Genomic DNA, 18,543 nt, shown 5'->3' on the forward strand with positions numbered 1-18,543 from the left:
AAATGAAAAGTCTGTCAAGGATTGCTTTTAGAATAAAATTAGGACAATGACGTTGATTCTTTAAATATTTCCTTTATTAGTCAAGACGATTGTAAGTGTCACAAATGAATGAATTCATTTCTAAGAATACAATGTTTGGAGCTTTTGATTTGACTCAAGTATTTTTTAACTAAATGTAGCCTTTTCAGGCCAGTGCGACAAGTAGCCTTGTTCCTTTGGCAGATCTGAACAAAAACTGGTCATGATTGAGGTGTGCATGTTTCTCTGAGGAGTTCTGCTTCTCAGCTCCTTTCAGATCCTTTACTTCTTTCCGAAACGCTGCGGTACGGCCATGCTCCAGAACTGAGGCGGGATGACTTCCCAACCTCGGGAATGTATCCGACCTTTGGTGCCATAGTCTGATTGGGTTTCACGGCCAAACCTGGAACAAAAACAGTTGAAGGTGGAAACAAAAATAAACTTTTTTTTGTTCTTTCCAAAGCGCAAGTAGGTAGGTGGGATTACTGGAAAAATGATCACCCAAGACTGGGTGCCACCACTGAACTGCATTAAATATAATCTGAACAACAACATCTCACATTTATATAGCATTGTCAAACATCCCACATTTATATAGCATTGTCAAACATCCCACATTTATATAGCATTGTCAAACATCCCAAGGCTCTCTCCAGGAGTGCTGGCAAACACAATTTGACTCCAAGTCATACAATTAGGACAGATTACCAACAGCTCAGTCACAGGGGAAGATTTTCTGGAGCAAGTTATTGAATGAGAGAGAGAGAGAGAGAGGGTGGGGAGAGAGGTTAGGGAATATAAGAACATAAGAAATAGGAGCAGGAGTAGGCCCTTCGAGCCTGCCCCGCCATTCAATAAGATCATGGCTGATCTGAAGTGGCTCAGTTCCACTTTCCCGCCCTCTCCCCATAACCCTTAATCCCCTTGCCTATCAAAAACCCATCAACCCACGTCTTAAATATATTTAGCGAGGCAGCCTCCACCACTTCAACCAGCAGAGAATTCCAGAGATTCACCAGCCTTTGAGTGAAGAAGTTCCTCCTCAACTCCGTTCTAAACTGCCCCCCCCTTATCTTGAGGCTATGTCCTCTAGTCCTGCTGTCCTTTCTGAGCGGGAAGAACCTCTCCACCTCTACCCTATCCATCCCCTTCATCATCTTATACGTCTCAATAAGATCCCCCCTCATCCTTCTAAACTCCAACAAGTACAATCCCAGTCTATTCAGCCTCTCTTCATAGTTCAACCCCCTCAACTCTGGTATCAGCCTAGTGAACCTCCTCTGCACTCCCTCCAAGGCCAAAATATCAGAGCTTATAGCCCCAGGCAACTGAATGCTGAGTGTTACGCTCCAATGGTGGAGCGATTAAACTCAGGCATGTGCAAGATTGGAGAAATGCAGAGATCTCGGAGGGTTCAAGGGCTGGAGGCGTTAAGAGAGGGGCGAGGCCATGGATGGATTTGAAAACAAGGCTGGAGCATAGATCAGCTAGATAGTCAACATCTTTTTTCAAAGGTTGGGGAGTCTAAAACTAGAGGGCATAGGTTTAAGGTGAGAGGGGAGAGATGCAAAAGGGTCCAGAGGGGCAATTTTTTTCATACAGAGGGTGGTGAGTGTCTGGAACAAGCTGCCAGAGGCAGTAGTAGAGGCGGGTACAATTTTGTCTTTTAAAAGCATTTAGAGAGTGAATGGGCAAGATGGGTATAGAGGGATTTGGGCCAAACACAGGCAGTTGGGACTAGCTTAGTGGTTAAAAACTGGGTGGAGTGGACAAGTTGGGTTGAAGGGCCTGTTTCCATGCTGTAAATCTCTATGACACTATGATTTAAAAAACTGAGGCTGGATTCAAGTGTTCCAGCTTCCTCCAAGAACTGAGAACCGCTGTGTACATGTGGCACCCCATATTTCAATTGTGAGTGTTAGCACTAGCAGTAGGTTAATTGAGTATTTCCCTTCCCTCATTTAAAAGTTCAAAGATGTGCAGGTTACATGGACTGGCCATGGTAAATTGTCCCTTAGTTCCAAAGGGGTGAGTATTAGGTGGTGGAATTTGAATTCAGTAAAAAAAAAATCTGGAATTAAGAGCCTACTGATGACCATGAAACCATTGTTGATTGTTGTAAAAACCCATCTGGTTCACTAATGTCCTTTAGGGAAGGAAATCTGCTGTCCTTACCCAGTCTGGCCTACATGTGACTCCAGAGCCACAGCAATGTGGTTGACTCTCAACTGCCCTCTGAATTGGCCTAGCAAGCCACTCAATTGTAACAATCGCTGCAAAGTCTCAATAAAGAAATGAAACCGGATAGACCACCTGGCATTAACTGAGGCACCGGAAAAGATAACAGCAAAAAAACAAACAGCCCTGTCAACTCTACAAAGTCCTCCTTACTAACGTCTGAGGGCTAGTGCCAAAATTGGGAGAGATCTCTCAGACTAGTCAAGCAACAGTCTGACAGTCATTCTCACAGAATCATACAGATAACACCCCAGACACCACCATTACCATTCCTGGATATGTCCTGTTCCACCAACAGGACAGACCCAGCAGAGGTGGTGGCACAATGGTATACAGTCAGGAAGGAGCCGCCCTGGGAGTCCTTAACATCGACTCTGGACCCCATGAAGTCTCATGGATTCAAGTTAAACAAGGGCAAGGAAACCTCCTACTGGTTACTATGTACCGTCCTCCTTCAGCCAGTGAATCAATATTCCCCCATGTTGAACACGATTTGGAGGAAGCACAGAGGGTGGCAATGGTGCAGAGTGTACTCTGGATGGAGGATTTCAATGTCCATCACCAAGAGTGGCTCAGCAGCAGCACTACTGATCAAGCTGGTGGGTCCTAAAGGATATAACTGCTAGACTGGGTCTGCAGCAGTGATGAAGGAACCAACAAGAGGAAATAACATACTTGACCTCATTCTTACCAATCTGCTGGCTGCAGATACATCTGTCCACGACAATATCAGTAAGAGTGACCACTGCACAGTCATATCCCCCACTCAACCATTACCATCAAGCCAGGGGATCAATGGAGAATGCAGGAGGGCAGGCCAGGAGCAGCACCAGGCAAACCTAGGTGTCAACCTGGCAAAGCTACCAAACAGGACTACTTGCACGTGTCAAACAGCAAGTGATAGACAGAGCCAAGCGATCCCATAACCAACAGATTAGATCTAAGCTCTACAGTCCTTCCATACCCAGTCAAGAATGATGATGGACAATTAAACAACTCAGTGGAGGCGGTAGTTCCACAAATGTCCCCATCCTCAATGATGGAGGAGCCATCAGTGCAAAAGGCTGAAGTATTCGCAGCAATCTTCAGCTGGAAGAGCTGTGGATGATCCATCTCGGCCTCCTCCGGTGGTCCCTAGCATCTCAGATGCCAGTCTCCAGCCAATTCGATTCACTCTAGGTGATATCAAGAAACAACTGAAGGCATTGGATACTGCAAAGGCAATGGGTCCTGATAACATTCCAGCAATAGAATTAAAGACTTGTGCTCTAGAACTTGCCGCTCCCTTAGCCAAGCTCTTCCAGTACAGTTACAACACTGGCATCCACCTGACAATGTGGAAAATTGCCCAGGTATGTCCTCTACACAAAAAGCAGGACAAATCCAACCCAATTACCGCCCAATCAGTCTACTCTCGATCCTCAGTAAACTGATGGAAGGGGTTATCGACAGAGCTATCGAGCAGCACCTGCTCAGCAATAACCTGCTCAGTGATGCCCAGTTTGGGTTTCGCCAGGGTCACTCAGCTCCTGACCTCATCCCAGCCTTGGTTCAAATATAGACAAAAGAGCTGAATTCCAGAGCTGAGGTGAGAGTGACAGCCCTTAACTTAACATCAAGGCTGCATTCGACCGAGTGTGGCATCAAGGAGCCCGAGCCAAACTGGAATCAATGGGTATCAGGGGACAAATTCTCTGCTGGTTGGAGTCATACCTGATACATAGGAAGATGGGTGTGGGTGTGGAGGGTCAGTCATCTCAGCTCCAGGACATCTCTGCAGGAATCCCTCAGGGTAGTGTCCTAGGCCCAACCATCTTCAGCTGCTTCATCAATGACCTTCCCTCCGTCATAAGGTCAGAACTGGGGATGTTCACTGATGATTGCACAATGTTCAGTATCATTCGCCACTCCTCAGATACTGAAGCAGTCCATGTTTAAATGCAACAAGATCTGGACAATATTCAGGTTGGGGCTGACAAGTGGCAAGTAACATTCATGTCACACAAATGCCAGGCAATGACCATCACCAATAAGAGACACTCTAACCACAGCCTAATGGTCTAATGGTGTTACCATCATTGAATCCCCCACTGTCAACATCCTTGGGGTTACCTCAACTGGACTCACCGCATAAACACAGTGGCTACAAGAGCAGGTCAGAGGCTGGGAATCCTGCAGTGAGTAACTCACCTCCTGACTCCCCAAAGCCTGTCCACCATCTACAAGGCACAAGTCAGGAGTGTGATGGAATACTCCCCACTTGCCTGGACAGGTACAGCTCCAACAACACTCAAGAAGCTCGACACCATCCAGGACAAAGCAGCCCCGCTTGATTGGCACCACACTGACAAACATTCAATCCCTCCACCATTGATGCTCAGTAGCAGCAGTGTGTACCATCTACAAGATGCACTGCAGCAATTCACCAAAGATCCTTAGACAGCACCTTCCAAACACACGACCACTTCCATCTAGATGGGCAAGGGCAGCAGATACATGGAAACACCACCACCTGCAAGTTCCCTTCCAAGCCACTCACCATCCTGATTTGGAAATATATTGGCCGTTCCTTCGCAGTCGCTGGGTCAAAATCCAGGAATTCCCTCCCTAATGGCATTGTGGGTCAACCCCCAGAACATGGACTGCAGCGATTCAAGAAGGCAGCTCACCACCACCTTCTCAAGGGGCAACTAGGGATGGACAATAAATGCTGGCCCCAGTCAACGATGCCCATGTCCCACGAATAAAAAAAAGGTGGATTGGCCATGCTAAATGGTCCCTTAGTATCCAAAGATGTGCAGGTTAGGTGGATTGGCCATGCTAAATTGCCCTTTAGTGTCCAAAGGTTAGTGAATTGGCCATGCTAAATGCACGACGTTATGGGGATGGGGGCCTGGGTAAGATGCTCTCTCGGACAGTCAGTGGAGGGTTTCTATGGTAATTTTAAAAAGTCACACAGGTGGCTCTGATTTGATTGGAAATCAAGTTGAAGTGTTTTGTTTTGCTTATGTGTCAATGAGCTCTTTGGTCTTTTGCTGAAAATAACTCTGGACCCAATAAAGACAACACCACACACATAGGCACACTCACACATATAGGCACACTCACTCACACACAGACACACTCATTCACACACAGGTACACACACACACAGACACATTCACTCACACACATAGGCACACTCACTCACAGACAGACACACTCATTCACACACAGGTACACACACACACAGACACATTCACTCACACACATAGGCACACTCACTCACAGACAGACACACTCATTCACACACAGGTACACACACACACAGACACATTCACTCACACACATAGGCACACTCACTCACAGACAGACACACTCATTCACACACAGACACATTCACTCACATAGACACACTCAGTCACACACATAGATACACACACACAGACACATTCACTCACACACAGACACACACACATAGGCACTCACTCACAGACACACTCATTCACACACAGACACATTCACTCACATAGACACAGTCACACACATAGATACACACACACAGACACATTCACTCACACACAGACACACACACATAGGCACACTCACTCACAGACAGACACACTCATTCACACACAGACACACAGACACATTCACTCACAAATAGATACACATACATAGACACTCACAGGCTCTCACACATACACAGGCAGACTCACTAACACATACGCGTGCACACACACAGACTCACACACACACAAAAATCCAACAGCACTCCAGTGCCATCCTCGCAGACACTTACCGCTGCGGCTGCAATACGAAGGAAGAACTTCTGCCAAATTTTCCTGGAAGGTGCACGATTGAGTTGATCAGCCAGCTCATTGTGTGGTCATTTCTCATCCTCTTTGCACTGGCCCCTTCCCCATCCTGTCAAGGGGTCAAATCCAAGCAGTTACCAACCACAGCAGGAGCAGGGCCAGCAATCTACTATATTCTCCTCACATTCACTGATGTCTAAATATTGGGGATTGTCTCTGGGAGGGTTGTGATGCAGAAGTTGTGGGGAGGAAGCACCTTCTGCTCAATGCTTTCCAGAATAATAAGCTCAGCATTCCCCCGCCTCACTGAACAAACACATGACATAATTCAATGTTATATTGTAATGTGTAAATGAAGAATACATATAGCTTGATTAGCCCTTTCAATACAGATGCTGAGCATAACTTGTAGCCAGCCCATAATTAAATGTAAGTCTGTCTGCAACACTGCAGATACCAGTGGAATCCTTGTATTTAAAACAGTATGGACAGGAGTCTGCAATATGCTACTGTACTTACGGGCATAGGGGCATTAGGAATATTATGGAATACATCATGACTGCACTACATCTCAAACATCACAGTGACACCTGAGTGTTGCCACAGTGTTATAATAATTCACAAGACAGTAAGAAGCTTGTGTGTTTCGCTGCCCCAATTCTTTTTTGGAAATATTTACATACTTGTCCTGACCATTGTGCAGCGTAAACAACTGGTTTCATAGAACATAGAACAGTACAGCATAGTACAGGCCCTTCAACCCTCGATGTTGTGCCGAGCTATGTCTGAACCTAAGATCAAGTTATCCCACTCCCTATCATTCTGGTGTGTTCCATGTGCTTATCCAATAAATGACTCCACTATCACAGCAGGCAGTCCATTCCACACCCACTTTCTGAGTAAAGAACCTACCTTGGACATCCCTCCTATATCTCCTATCATGAACCTAACAGCTACATCCACCCGAGGAAGTTTCAAATTGTAAGATGAAAGAGCTTCAACTATAATAAACATAAGCAAGTAGAAAATTCTGCTTTTATTTGCACACGGACAGACTCACATTCATAGAATCCCCACAGTGCAGAAGGAGGCCATTTGGCCCATCGAGCCTGTGCCAACTCTCAGAGTATCTTATCCAGGTCCTCTCCCCCACCCTATCCCCGTAACACCACCATGGCCAATCCACCTAACCTACACATCTTTGGATGCTAAGGGACAATTTACCATGGCCAATCAACCTTACATGCACATCTTTGGGCTGTGGGAAGAAACTGGAGCACCTGGAGGAAACCCACGCAGACATGGGGAAATGTGCAGACTCCACACAGACAGTCACCCAGGACTGGAATTGAACCCAGGTCCCTGGTGCTGTGAGGCAGCAGTACTAACCACCGTGCCACCAGAGACTGCGCTGCACTCCACACAGACAACAGGGCACTAATTTAGACAGCACGCCTAACACTTTCAGAAATAGATCTCCTGCCCAATGCAGCACTGAGACCCATGGACCCAGTGGCAATTCTAGGACTGTGCTGGATTAACTGCGCTTACTGGACAGTAACATTTGTCATGGGTGTCCTCTTAACTCCTATGTTCCCTTGGCTAGAAGGACAATCAGCCAGGCTGCATGCTGAGAATTATTATGCAGAGGGGACACCCATTTGTCGTACTAACACAGAATATTTCTTGAGTCTCCTGAGATAAAGAGAACATTAACTTTAACAGAACAATCTCTTATCGTGGCTTTCCTTGCCAAGAGCAAGATCATGAGACATTGAGTCACTTCCTGTGATGATGTGTACCTAAGTTTCTTATCACTGGGTCATACAGTATTGAGCTTAATTATCACTGACACATTCCAGGGAGTCACACTGAGGAGGAGGGGCATCAGTTGGACTTTGAGACACCGCAGCAAAAAGCCAATTCTCAATCTCTGCTCCCTTTGGCAAAAGACCTGCATTTCTGTAGCACCTTTTGCAATCCTGGAATGTATGATTGCCAACTCTCATTGGATGAATTCCTGGAGGTGTTATCAGGTGACCTCCACTTACAACCACACCTGCCAATCATACAAACTTTTTTCTTTTAAAATATTCCCATTACATTTATAATGAATAAAAGAAAATGTTCAAAGGAAAAACAAAACCTACACAACATTGTAATACCCCAATGATTTTTCCTCCCGGATTTATTCACAGCAATGCCCATGAGATTAATCTTTCATTCCTGGAGTATCCAGGACAATTGGGTGATGGGGGGGGGGGGGGGGGGGGGGGTGGGGGGCTACTCTCCCCCCATCCTCCAATTCCTGACAGTATAAAAAGCTCTTTATAGCCAATTAAGTAATTCTTTTAAAGTGTAGTCATTGTTGTAATGCAGGAAATGGGACAGCCAATTTAGGCACAGTAAGCTCCCACAAACAGCACTACACCAGATAAATCAGATGACTGAGGGATAAATAAAAGCAAATGACTGCGGATGCTGGAATCTGAAACAAACAGGAAATGCTGAAAAATCTCAGCAAGTCTGACAGCATCTATGGAGAGAGAATAGAGCTAATGTTTTGAGTATAGGCAATCCTTCATCAGACTGAGGGATAAATATTGGGCTCAATGGGTGCATTTGCCCCATGGTGACTTGTTGGTGGAGGGGGTGAATGGAGGGGGCAGCTGGTACCTGGACAATATACCCCCAGAATAAGACATGCAGAGAAGTGGCGTGTTCCTACATTCAGAGCATTGCTAGAATTTAAACCAAGGCAGACTACACTCATTGGAGGCTCGAAAGGGGTTAGGCTTCTTACCACGGCAGCCAAAATCCTCCCAGGGACACCATCCTCATGATCTACTTGGTAGATGGCCTCGAACTGCCCCTCTTCAGCACATGTGACCACCTGCACCGAGCCCAGCACGAAGGAAAAGACCAGCAGAAGCACTTTACCAATCATCGTCACACCGCTGTCGAATGCTGGGGAAGAGGTGTGGTATATTCACCCACGGAGCCCTGCCTTTTTAAACAGTGCCTCAACTCTGCAGGGACAAGTTTGCAAATGGAAGAGGCAATAAAGCAAAGGAGCGACGCAAGCACAGGAAAGCTTCTTTCAGCATTTAAGGGGATGATTTAAATGCCAAAGTGGGTGCAAACCGCTGGAACCATGTGGCCATTAAGTGATTTAAAGCAGATAAGCTGTGCACTGGGAGTGCTAAAGAGTTGGAGGACGTGGACTGGGGCATCTGAGTCACACTTCCTCAGAGGTTGGGATTCATTTGGTGTTTTATTAGCAGAATAAATCTCACAAAGTGGTCCCCGAGGTTCTTGGAATCAACTGAAGTTAATCTGCTGCTGCAGTTGGAAGGTAAATAATAAAAATCTAACAGAATCTTTTAATGCACTTTTCTATCTATTACTCTGCATTATTCATTGTAATTGATACCACCGAATAAAAATAGTGCTTTTTCCAAGCTTCTAAATATTAATATACATTATTATTTGAAAAGCCTGGTTTTCAAAACATACACACTTCTCACAATTACTCTAGCCCAAAGCTAATGGTGACTTAAGAAAAGGAGTTTCACTTCAAACTTCATCACCTGACCTCAGTTTGACAGTGCTGTTAGGGAGGGAGTTCCAGGATTCTGGCCCAGCGACAGTGAAGGAACAGTGGTTTATTTCCAAGTCAGGATGGTGAATGATTTGGTGGGAAACTTGGTGTTTCCAGGTATCTGCTGTCCTTGTCCTTCTAGATGGCAGGGGTCTCGGGTTCGGAAGGTGCTGTCGAAGTAGGCTTGGCGAGTTCCTGTCTTGGTACACATGACTGCGTTGGTGGTGGTGGAAGTGAATGTTGAAGGTGGTGGATGGGGTGCCAATTAAGCAAGGCAGCTTTGACTTGGATGCTTTTTTAAAATTCTTTCACGGGATGTGGCTGTTGCTGGCTGGGCCAGTATCTGTTATCCATCCCTGGATGTCCTTGAACAGAGTGGCTTATTGGGCCATTTCAAGGGGCAGTTAAGAGTCAACCACGTTGCTGTGGCTCTGGAGTCACATGTAGGCCAGACTGGGTAAGGACAACAGATTTCCTTCCCTAAATGGACATTAGTGAACCAGATGGGTTTTTACAACAATCGACAATGGTTTCATGGTTAACAGTAGATTTTTTTATTCCAGATTTTTATTGAATTCACCAGCTGCTGTATGCCACCCCTCTTTTTGAGTGTTGTTGGAGCTGCACTCATCCAGGCTAGTGGAGAGTATTCCATCACACTCCTGACTTGGGGTGGCAGTGGTTAGCACTGCTGCCTCACAGCTCCAGGGACCCGGGTTCAATTCCTGGTTTGGGTCACTGTCTGTGCGGAGTTTGCACATTCTCCCTGTGTCTGTGTGGGTTTCCTCCTACAGTCCAAAGATATGTGGGTTAGGTGGATTGGCTATGCTAAATTTCTCTTTAGTGTCAGGGGGACTAGCTAGGGTAAATTGAATAGGGCCTGGGTGGGATTGTGGTTGGTGCAGGCTCGATGGGCCGAAAGGCCTCCTTCTGCACTGTAGGATTCTATGATTGTGCCTTGTAGATGGTGGACCGTCGTTGGGGAATTGGGAGGTGAGTCACTCGCTGCAGGATTCCCAGCCTCTGACCTGTCTGGAACCCTGCAACGATTGGAAAACAGTGTCTCCCAGACTCTTACCACCAGCAACTCTGAATGAACAAGTAGCCCCAGGCTTCTGACTACCCGGGATCATCAGCCAGGCTCTCCTTCTGACCATAAAATGGACACCTGGACACTCAGTGTGGAGGCCATCCCTTAACAATGCATGGCTTACATGATGTACACATGCAAATCTGTCTTGTGTCAACAATGGCTTGGTTGGTCCCACTTGTGCTTCTGAATTACAATGTGGTGGGTTCAAGCCACACTCCAGGACACTGAGCACAAAAATCAAGGCTGACAGTCCCAGTGCAGTACTGAGGGAATATGCCACTGTCAGAGGTGCTGTCTTTCAGATGAGGTATTACAGGCATCTGTGTGCTCAGGTGGGTATAAAAGATTCTGTTGGAGAGAAATTCCTAGTAGGTTAGAGAAATTTCAAATAATCAGGGATTTAAGTCACTAATAAAATATTAGCAATAAGTGAAATGACCTCAGATCAGACTCACAGCCAAACAGGGGAACTGTCTACATGAAAACATTATGAATACAGTAAGAGATTTAACTCAGTATGAGATTTGAACAAAAATTACTGATTTAAACACATATTTTGGTACTTTAAAATGTATTAACTGCATTTTTAAAATGTAACTGTAGACTTTAGCCAAAGGCAGGCTGCTGTGAAGGATGATGGGAAGGAACCTTAGTAGACAGAACCAAATTCTTTGGAAACAATGAAACCGCAGAATGTGCAAGTTCTTATCAACGAAAGTTGCTAGCTGTAAGGGTCTCAGAGCCACTTACGAATAGGGTTTTTCACACCATCCAGATAATGCAGGCCTCTTCAGACATGAGAATGTACATAGAACATAGAACAGTACAGCACAATACAGGCCCTTCGGCCCTCAATGTTGCATCGAGTTATATCCGAACCCAAGGTCAAGCTATCCCACTCCCTATCATTCTGGTGTGTTCCATGTGCTTATCCAATAACTGCTTGAAAGTTCCTAAAGTGTCCGACTCCACTATCACAGCAGGCAGTGCATTCCACACCCCAACCACTCTCTGGATGAAGAATCTACCTCAGACATCCCTCCTGTATCTCCCACCATGAACTTTATAGTTATACCCCCTAGTAACAGCTACATTCACCCGAGGAAATAGTCTCTGCACGTCCACTCTATCAATCCCCCTCATCATCTTATAAACCTCTATTAAGTCGCCTCTCATCCTCCTCCGCTCTAAAGAGAAAAGCCCCAGCTCCCTCAACCTTTTCTCCCTCCAAACCAGGCAGCATCCTGGTAAATCTCCTCTGCACTCTCTCCAATGCTTCCACATCCTTCTGATAGTGAGGTGATCAGAACTGCACACAATATTTCAAATGTGATCTCACCAAGTTCACAGTCGCAGCATAACCCCACAGCTCTTACACTCAAACCCCCTATTAATAAATACCAACACACTATAAGCCTTCTTCATGGCTCTATCCACTTGAGTGGCAACCTTCAGAGATCTGTGGATATGAACCCCAAGATCTCTCTGTTCCTCCACATTCCTCAGAACCCTGCCGTTGACTCTGTAATCCGCATTCAAGTTTGTCCTACCAAAATGAATCACCTCGCACTTATCAGGGTTAAACTCCCATCTGCCACTTTTCAGCCCAGTTCTGCATCCTATCAATGTCTCTTTTCAGCCTACAACAGCCCTCCACTTCATTCACTACTCCACCAATCTTGGTGTCATCAGCAAATTTACTGACCCACCCTTCAGCCCCCTCTTCCAAGTCATTGATAAAAATCACAAAGAGCAGAGGACCCAGCACTGACCCCTGTGGTACACCGCTGGTAACTGGTCTCCAGTCTGAAAATTTTCCCTCCACCACCACCCTCTGTCTCCTATGAGACAGCCAGTTACTTATCCAATCGGCCAAATTTCCCTCTATCCCACACCTCCTTACCTTCTTCATGAGCCTATCATGGGGAACCTTATCCAACTCCTCACTAAAATCCATGTATATGACATCAACTGCTCTACCTTCATCTACACACTTAGTTACCTCCTCAAAGAATTCAATCAAATTTGAGAGGCAAGACTTATCCCTCACAAATCCGTGCCGACTATTCCAGATTAAGTTGCATCTTTCCAAATGGTCATAAATCCTATCTCTCAGGATTCTTTCCATTAACTTACCGACCACCGACGACTAACCGGCCTATAATTACCAGGGTCATTCCTATTTCCTTTCTCGAACAGAGGAACAACATTCGCTACTCTCCAGTCTTCTGGCACTATCCTCGTGGACGGTGAGGACCCAAAGAGCAAAGCCAAAGGCTCTGCAATCTCATCCCTTGCCTCCCAAAGTATCCTAGGATGTATCCCATCTGCTCAGGGAACTTATCAACTCTCAGGTTTTTCAAAATTGCTAATACATCTTCCCTCAGAACATCTATCTCCTCCATCCTATCAGCCTGTATCACAATCTCATCCTTAAAAACATGGCCCCTCTCCTGAGTGAACACTGAAGAAAAGTATTCATTCATCGCCTCACCTATCTCTTCTGACTCCATGCACAAGTTCCCACTATTATCCTTGACTGGCCCTAACCTCACCCTGGTCATTCTTCTATTTCTCACGTAAGAGTAAAAAGCCTTGGGGTTTTCCTTTATCCGACCCATCAAGGACTTCTCATGCCCCCTCCTAGCTCTCCTAAGCCCTTTTTTTTAGCTCATTCCTAGCTACCTTGTAACCCTCAAGTGACCTAACTAAACCTTGTTTTCTCATCCTTACATACACTTCCTTTCTCTTGACAAGACATTCCACCTCCTTTATGAACCATGGTTCCCTCACTCGGCCATTTCTTCCCTGCCTGATGTGGACATACCTACCAAGGACACGCACTGTTTGTTCCTTGAACAAGCTCCAATTTTCATTTGTGCCCTTACCTGACAGTTTCTGTTCCCATCTTATGCTCCCTAATTCTCGCCTAATCGCATCATAATTACCCCTGCCCCAATTATAAACCTTGCCCCGCCGTGTGACCCTATCCCTCTCCATTGCAATAATGAAGGACACCGAATTGTGGTCACTATCTCAGTGCTCTCCCACAAACAAATCTAACACTTGGCCCGGTTCATTACCCAGTACCAAGTCCAATGTGGCCCCACCTCTTGTCAGCTTCTCCGCATTGTGTCAGGAAACCCTCCTGCACACACTGTACAAAAAGTGTCCCATCCAAACTATTCGACCTATAAAGGTTCCAATCAATATTTGGAAAGTTAAAGTCACCCACGATAACTACCCTGTGACCTCCACACCTATCCGTAATCTGCTTTGCCATTTCCTCCTCCACATCTCTACTACTATTTGGGGGCCTATAGAAAACTCCTAACAATGTGACCGCTCCTTTCCTATTTCTAACTTCAGCCCATATTACCTCAGTAGACAGATCCCCCTCAAAATACCTTTCAGCAGCTGTTAAACTATCCTTGATTATCAATGCTACTCCTCCACCTCTTTTACCACCTTCCCTACTCTTAGTGAAATATCTATACCTTGGAACTGCCAACAATCATTCCTCTCCCCGTTCTAACCGTGTCTCCTTAATAGCCACAACATCATTGTCTCAAGTACCAATCCACACTCCAAGTTCACCTACCTTATTCTGGATGCTTCTTGCATTGAAGTAGATACACTTCAACCCACCATCCTGTCTGCCTGTACACTCCTGCAACCTTGATACCTTCCTCAGTACCTCACTACCCTCAACACTGGCTTTTGGACTACAGCTCGTTTTACATCTGTCTGGTGCGGCCATTAACGTAAGCAAGTGTTGGTGGGAATCTTAACTTTGACCTTTGTAGCTAAACACCAGGACTTACTGGGCAATCGAGGAAGAAGCATCAGCAATTGGGGGAGGAAGCATCCAGATTCTGCAGACCAATGAAGTCCCATGATGTCAGAGAGTAGAATGCAATTGGCTAAAGTATATGACAAGTGTTAACAAAAATGAATTTATATTGAAGATGATTCGATCAGAACTAACGGAAGGCGGGAACATTTGATTTGAGAAATGTATAATTGCCTGTTTGAAGCATTGTAACTTCAGAGCAGTATTGGAAAGCTCAAAACCTTCTCTTGTAGTGAGGCATTAGACTGCCCAATGCTCATTCTCCCATTGATCGTTGGTTAATAAAGATACGTGTTTAACCAGGACACTGGCTTTCGTGAGTCTTTGTGTCCGCAGAAGTTTTGGCGATACCTAACCTCCAGAGAACTCTGCAACAGATCCCACGGCACTATTTCGAAAGAGAACAGGGGCAGTTCTCCCTCGTGTCCCGTCCAATATTTATCCCTCAATCAACATTGTAAAAAAAGAAGGGGGGGGGGGTGCAATCTTACTAGCTCAGCAGGCCACTATGGTGGTGGTGGGGGCGGCAATGTCTGGGGTGGGGGTGGAGTGGGGGGTGAAAATCTCCCAGTGCACTATGTGCTATTATATTAGTGCGCTGGGCGATCGGGCACATGTGCAATAGCGCCGTCTAGCAGTCAGTAGGCAGCTCTCCCGGTGTGAATAGACTCTGTTCACACCCCCTACTGGCAAGAATCACACTTTGCCTCTTTTTTTTTACTAAGTGTGATAAGATTTTTCCTCTGATCGGATCTGAAACTCTCCCATTTTCACGCTCGTTGGCATTTAGTCTGGGGGTAATCTAACCAAACGAATTCTATCTGGTCATTATTGCACCACTGCTTGTGGGATCTTGCTGTGCACAGATCAGCTGCCGCATTTGCTACATTACGACAGTGACCACACTTCAAAAAGAACTTCATTGTCTGTAAAGCACTTTGAGAAGTCTGGTATTCGTGAAAAGTGTTCCCGATTAATATAATGTTTTCTTTCTTACTTTATATTGTGATTCATAATTTTAATGTAACTTTATTTTTCCACTAGATTTTTCCAACTTGTCTTGAACAAAAAAGAATCGATAAACAGAACAGAAAAAGGTGAAATTGTTACCAGAACAAATCAATACCATTGAACTCTAATGCCCCACGGTGCATCAAACCTCCCATTAAAAAAGCAAGCATGGCTGATGAGCAATTTAATCTGATGTTACATTCTGCACTGTCAGAATGAAGACAGGTTTATAACATTCCTTTTGCTTCAAGCATCCAATCAGACTCCTGTTGTAAAGAACAACCTTGGACACTGCCCTCTGAGGAATCATAGATGTATCTCAGAACCTGTTCTGTAGGCAGGATCTGAAGCAAAATCTTTGGCATGGTTAAACTGCTCTTAACTCAGACATAGGGAGGACTGCTTAGATGGAAATGATTTGGTGTCAGACTCTGGATGCTCATTAAGCAGGCTGGAGAGGCAAGTTTGGAAAAAAAGGTTAAAAGAATCACCAGAGGGAATACATTTACTGACTGAAGCACAGCCCAGTTCCAATAGACAGCAGTTGGTGCTTTTTTTTCCAACAGTTGTGTCACACGGCTCTGATAGTGGTGCTCACTATCCACAAATAGGGGCAAACGACAGAGGAATCTCTCTAATTGCAGCAGCTCTTTGGGTTGTGGCTGAGGGTTAGATGGGGTGCGGGGGGAGGGAAATTGGCCTTCAGGCTGTGAGGGAGCAGTTGGTGGGTAATCCTGCTCCCCCCCAGCTCCGCATTTAGATTAAGTCAGAGGTGCTTCCTGCTGTGTGAGTTCAGAAAGTGGTGAGTGCAGCGTCAGGCTTTCACGCATAAAGAGTGGGTCCTGCACAAAGCACAGAACCCCAATTTAAATCAAATGTTCCCTATGTGCACACCTGACATCGGCTCAACAGCATCCAATATGGTGAGCACTTCCAACTGGGAATGTGCACGCTTCCTGGAAGCCATACTGAGCTTAATACCTCATTTAGCACCTGAATAATTGTGCCAACAGCCAAATTCCTAGGCCTCTGGATAAGTTATGACAGGAGGAGGCCATTCAGCTCTTTGAGCCTGCTCCACCATTCATTGCGATCGTGACTGGCCATCCAACTCAATAGTTTGATCCCATCTTCCCCCCCATATCCTTCAAACCCCTTCGCCGCAAGTGCTATATCTAACTGCCTCTTGAAAACAATCAATGTTTTGGCCTACTTCCTGTGGTAGTGAATCCATCAGGCTGATCACGCTTGAGTGAAGAAATTTCTCCTCATCTCTGTCCTGAACCATCTACCCGAGATCCTCAGACTGTAATCCCTGGTTCTGGACTCCCCCCCCCCCCCCCCCCCCCACAACATTGGGAACATCCTTCTTTCATCTACCCTGTCCAGTTCTGTTCGAATTTTATAGGTTTTGATGAGATTCCCCCCCCCCATTCTTCTGAACTCCGGTAACTTACTGGTAAGTTTTTTTTCGTAGAAAAACAAACCGATTGTGCCACATGTGAGTCTCAAACCATGATTGAATGAAAATAGAATTTAGTTTATTCCATCACCATAAGGCAGTCTATAAGCCACAGGCCTAAATTCAGGCTGCTTTATGAATAATTAATTTTTGTATTTGAGGTTGTAGTGTTTGCTTTGAAGCAGTTTGACAACTTTTGCTTCCTTTCTATATTTCAGTTGTAAGATTTACTCGATGTTGACAGCTCTAGAGTTTTTGATATTATTAGTTCACACAATTTTGCCAAATATTTTCCTCAGGCATATAATACAATATTATTTGCTGCCTTATGCTTACCCCTCAGATGTCATTTAAAAAAAACGTCCTACCTGGGACAGTGTCTGTGATTTGGATTTAACTGAAGTCTTCTCGTTATTGATACGCTTGAAGAAACGAAATTGGGCATTGATTTTGTATGAAACAGGTTTTAACACAAAAGGAAAATACGATGGATTCTGAAAATCCGAAGGAGGAAGAGAAAATGTCGGAAATAGCCAGCAGGTCAGGCAGCATCTGTAGTGAGCGAAACAAAGAATGGGACTTTCCAACCATGTGCGTGCAAACACCCAAAATTCCCACCTGAGGTCAACGGACCTTTAAATGATCTGCTGAATTTTCTGTCATGCCCGCTACAATTCCCATGGCGGGCAAGATGGGAAAATTCCGTCATGAATTTCAAGTTAATGAACTTTGAAAAGTTAACTCTCTACACAAGCAACTCACCGAGGCACCTTCGAAGCACCTTCCAAACCCACGATCTCTTCCACCTAGACGGACAAACGCAGCAGACATGTGGGAATACCAACACCTGGAAGTTCCCTTCCAAATCACTCACCATACTGAGTTGGAAATATATCAGCCGTTCTTTCAGTCACTGAGTCAAAATTCAGGAACTCCTTCCCCAACACCACTGTGGGTGTACCTACACCACATGGACTGACTGATGTCCAATAACAATCCTGGAACTCCCTCCCTAACAGCACTGTGGGTGTACCTACACCACATGGACTGACTGATGTCCAATAACAATCCTGGAACTCCCTCCCTAACAGCACTGTGGGTGTACCTACACCACATGGACTGACTGATGTCCAATAACAATCCTGGAACTCCCTCCCTAACAGCACTGTGGGTGTACCTACACTACATGGACTGACTGATGTCCAATAACAATCCTGGAACTCCCTCCCTAACAGCACTGTGGGTGTACCTACACCACATGGACTGACTGATGTCCAATAACAATCCTGGAACTCCCTCCCTAACAGCACTGTGGGTGTACCTACACCACATGGACTGACTGATGTCCAATAACAATCCTGGAACTCCCTCCCTAACAGCACTGTGGGTGTACCTACACTACATGGACTGACTGATGTCCAATAACAATCCTGGAACTCCCTCCCTAACAGCACTGTGGGTGTACCTACA

General features: G+C 45.5%; 2 protein-coding genes across 2 annotated transcripts in view; one reads left to right on the plus strand and one right to left on the minus strand.

The window, feature by feature from the left end:
- Positions 1-18,543, plus strand: part of LOC145361845 (pleckstrin homology domain-containing family A member 3-like) — a 299,538-nt gene that overhangs the window by 62,693 nt on the left and 218,302 nt on the right. The gene's annotated exons all lie outside the window — the stretch shown is intronic.
- On the minus strand, positions 57-17,930 carry npffl (neuropeptide FF-amide peptide precursor like). Its single transcript, XM_080218015.1, has 3 exons — positions 17,836-17,930; positions 6,038-6,162; positions 57-421 (listed from the first exon to the last, which is right to left on the minus strand). The coding sequence occupies exons 1-3, from the start codon at positions 17,902-17,904 to the stop codon at positions 301-303; spliced, it is 315 nt and encodes a 104-aa protein (XP_080074141.1). The 5' UTR covers positions 17,905-17,930; the 3' UTR covers positions 57-300.

This window comes from Carcharhinus amblyrhynchos, chromosome X (assembly GCF_965287045.1).
Source record: "Carcharhinus amblyrhynchos chromosome X, sCarAmb.v2.hapA, whole genome shotgun sequence".
NCBI classification, from domain to species: domain Eukaryota; kingdom Metazoa; phylum Chordata; class Chondrichthyes; order Carcharhiniformes; family Carcharhinidae; genus Carcharhinus; species Carcharhinus amblyrhynchos.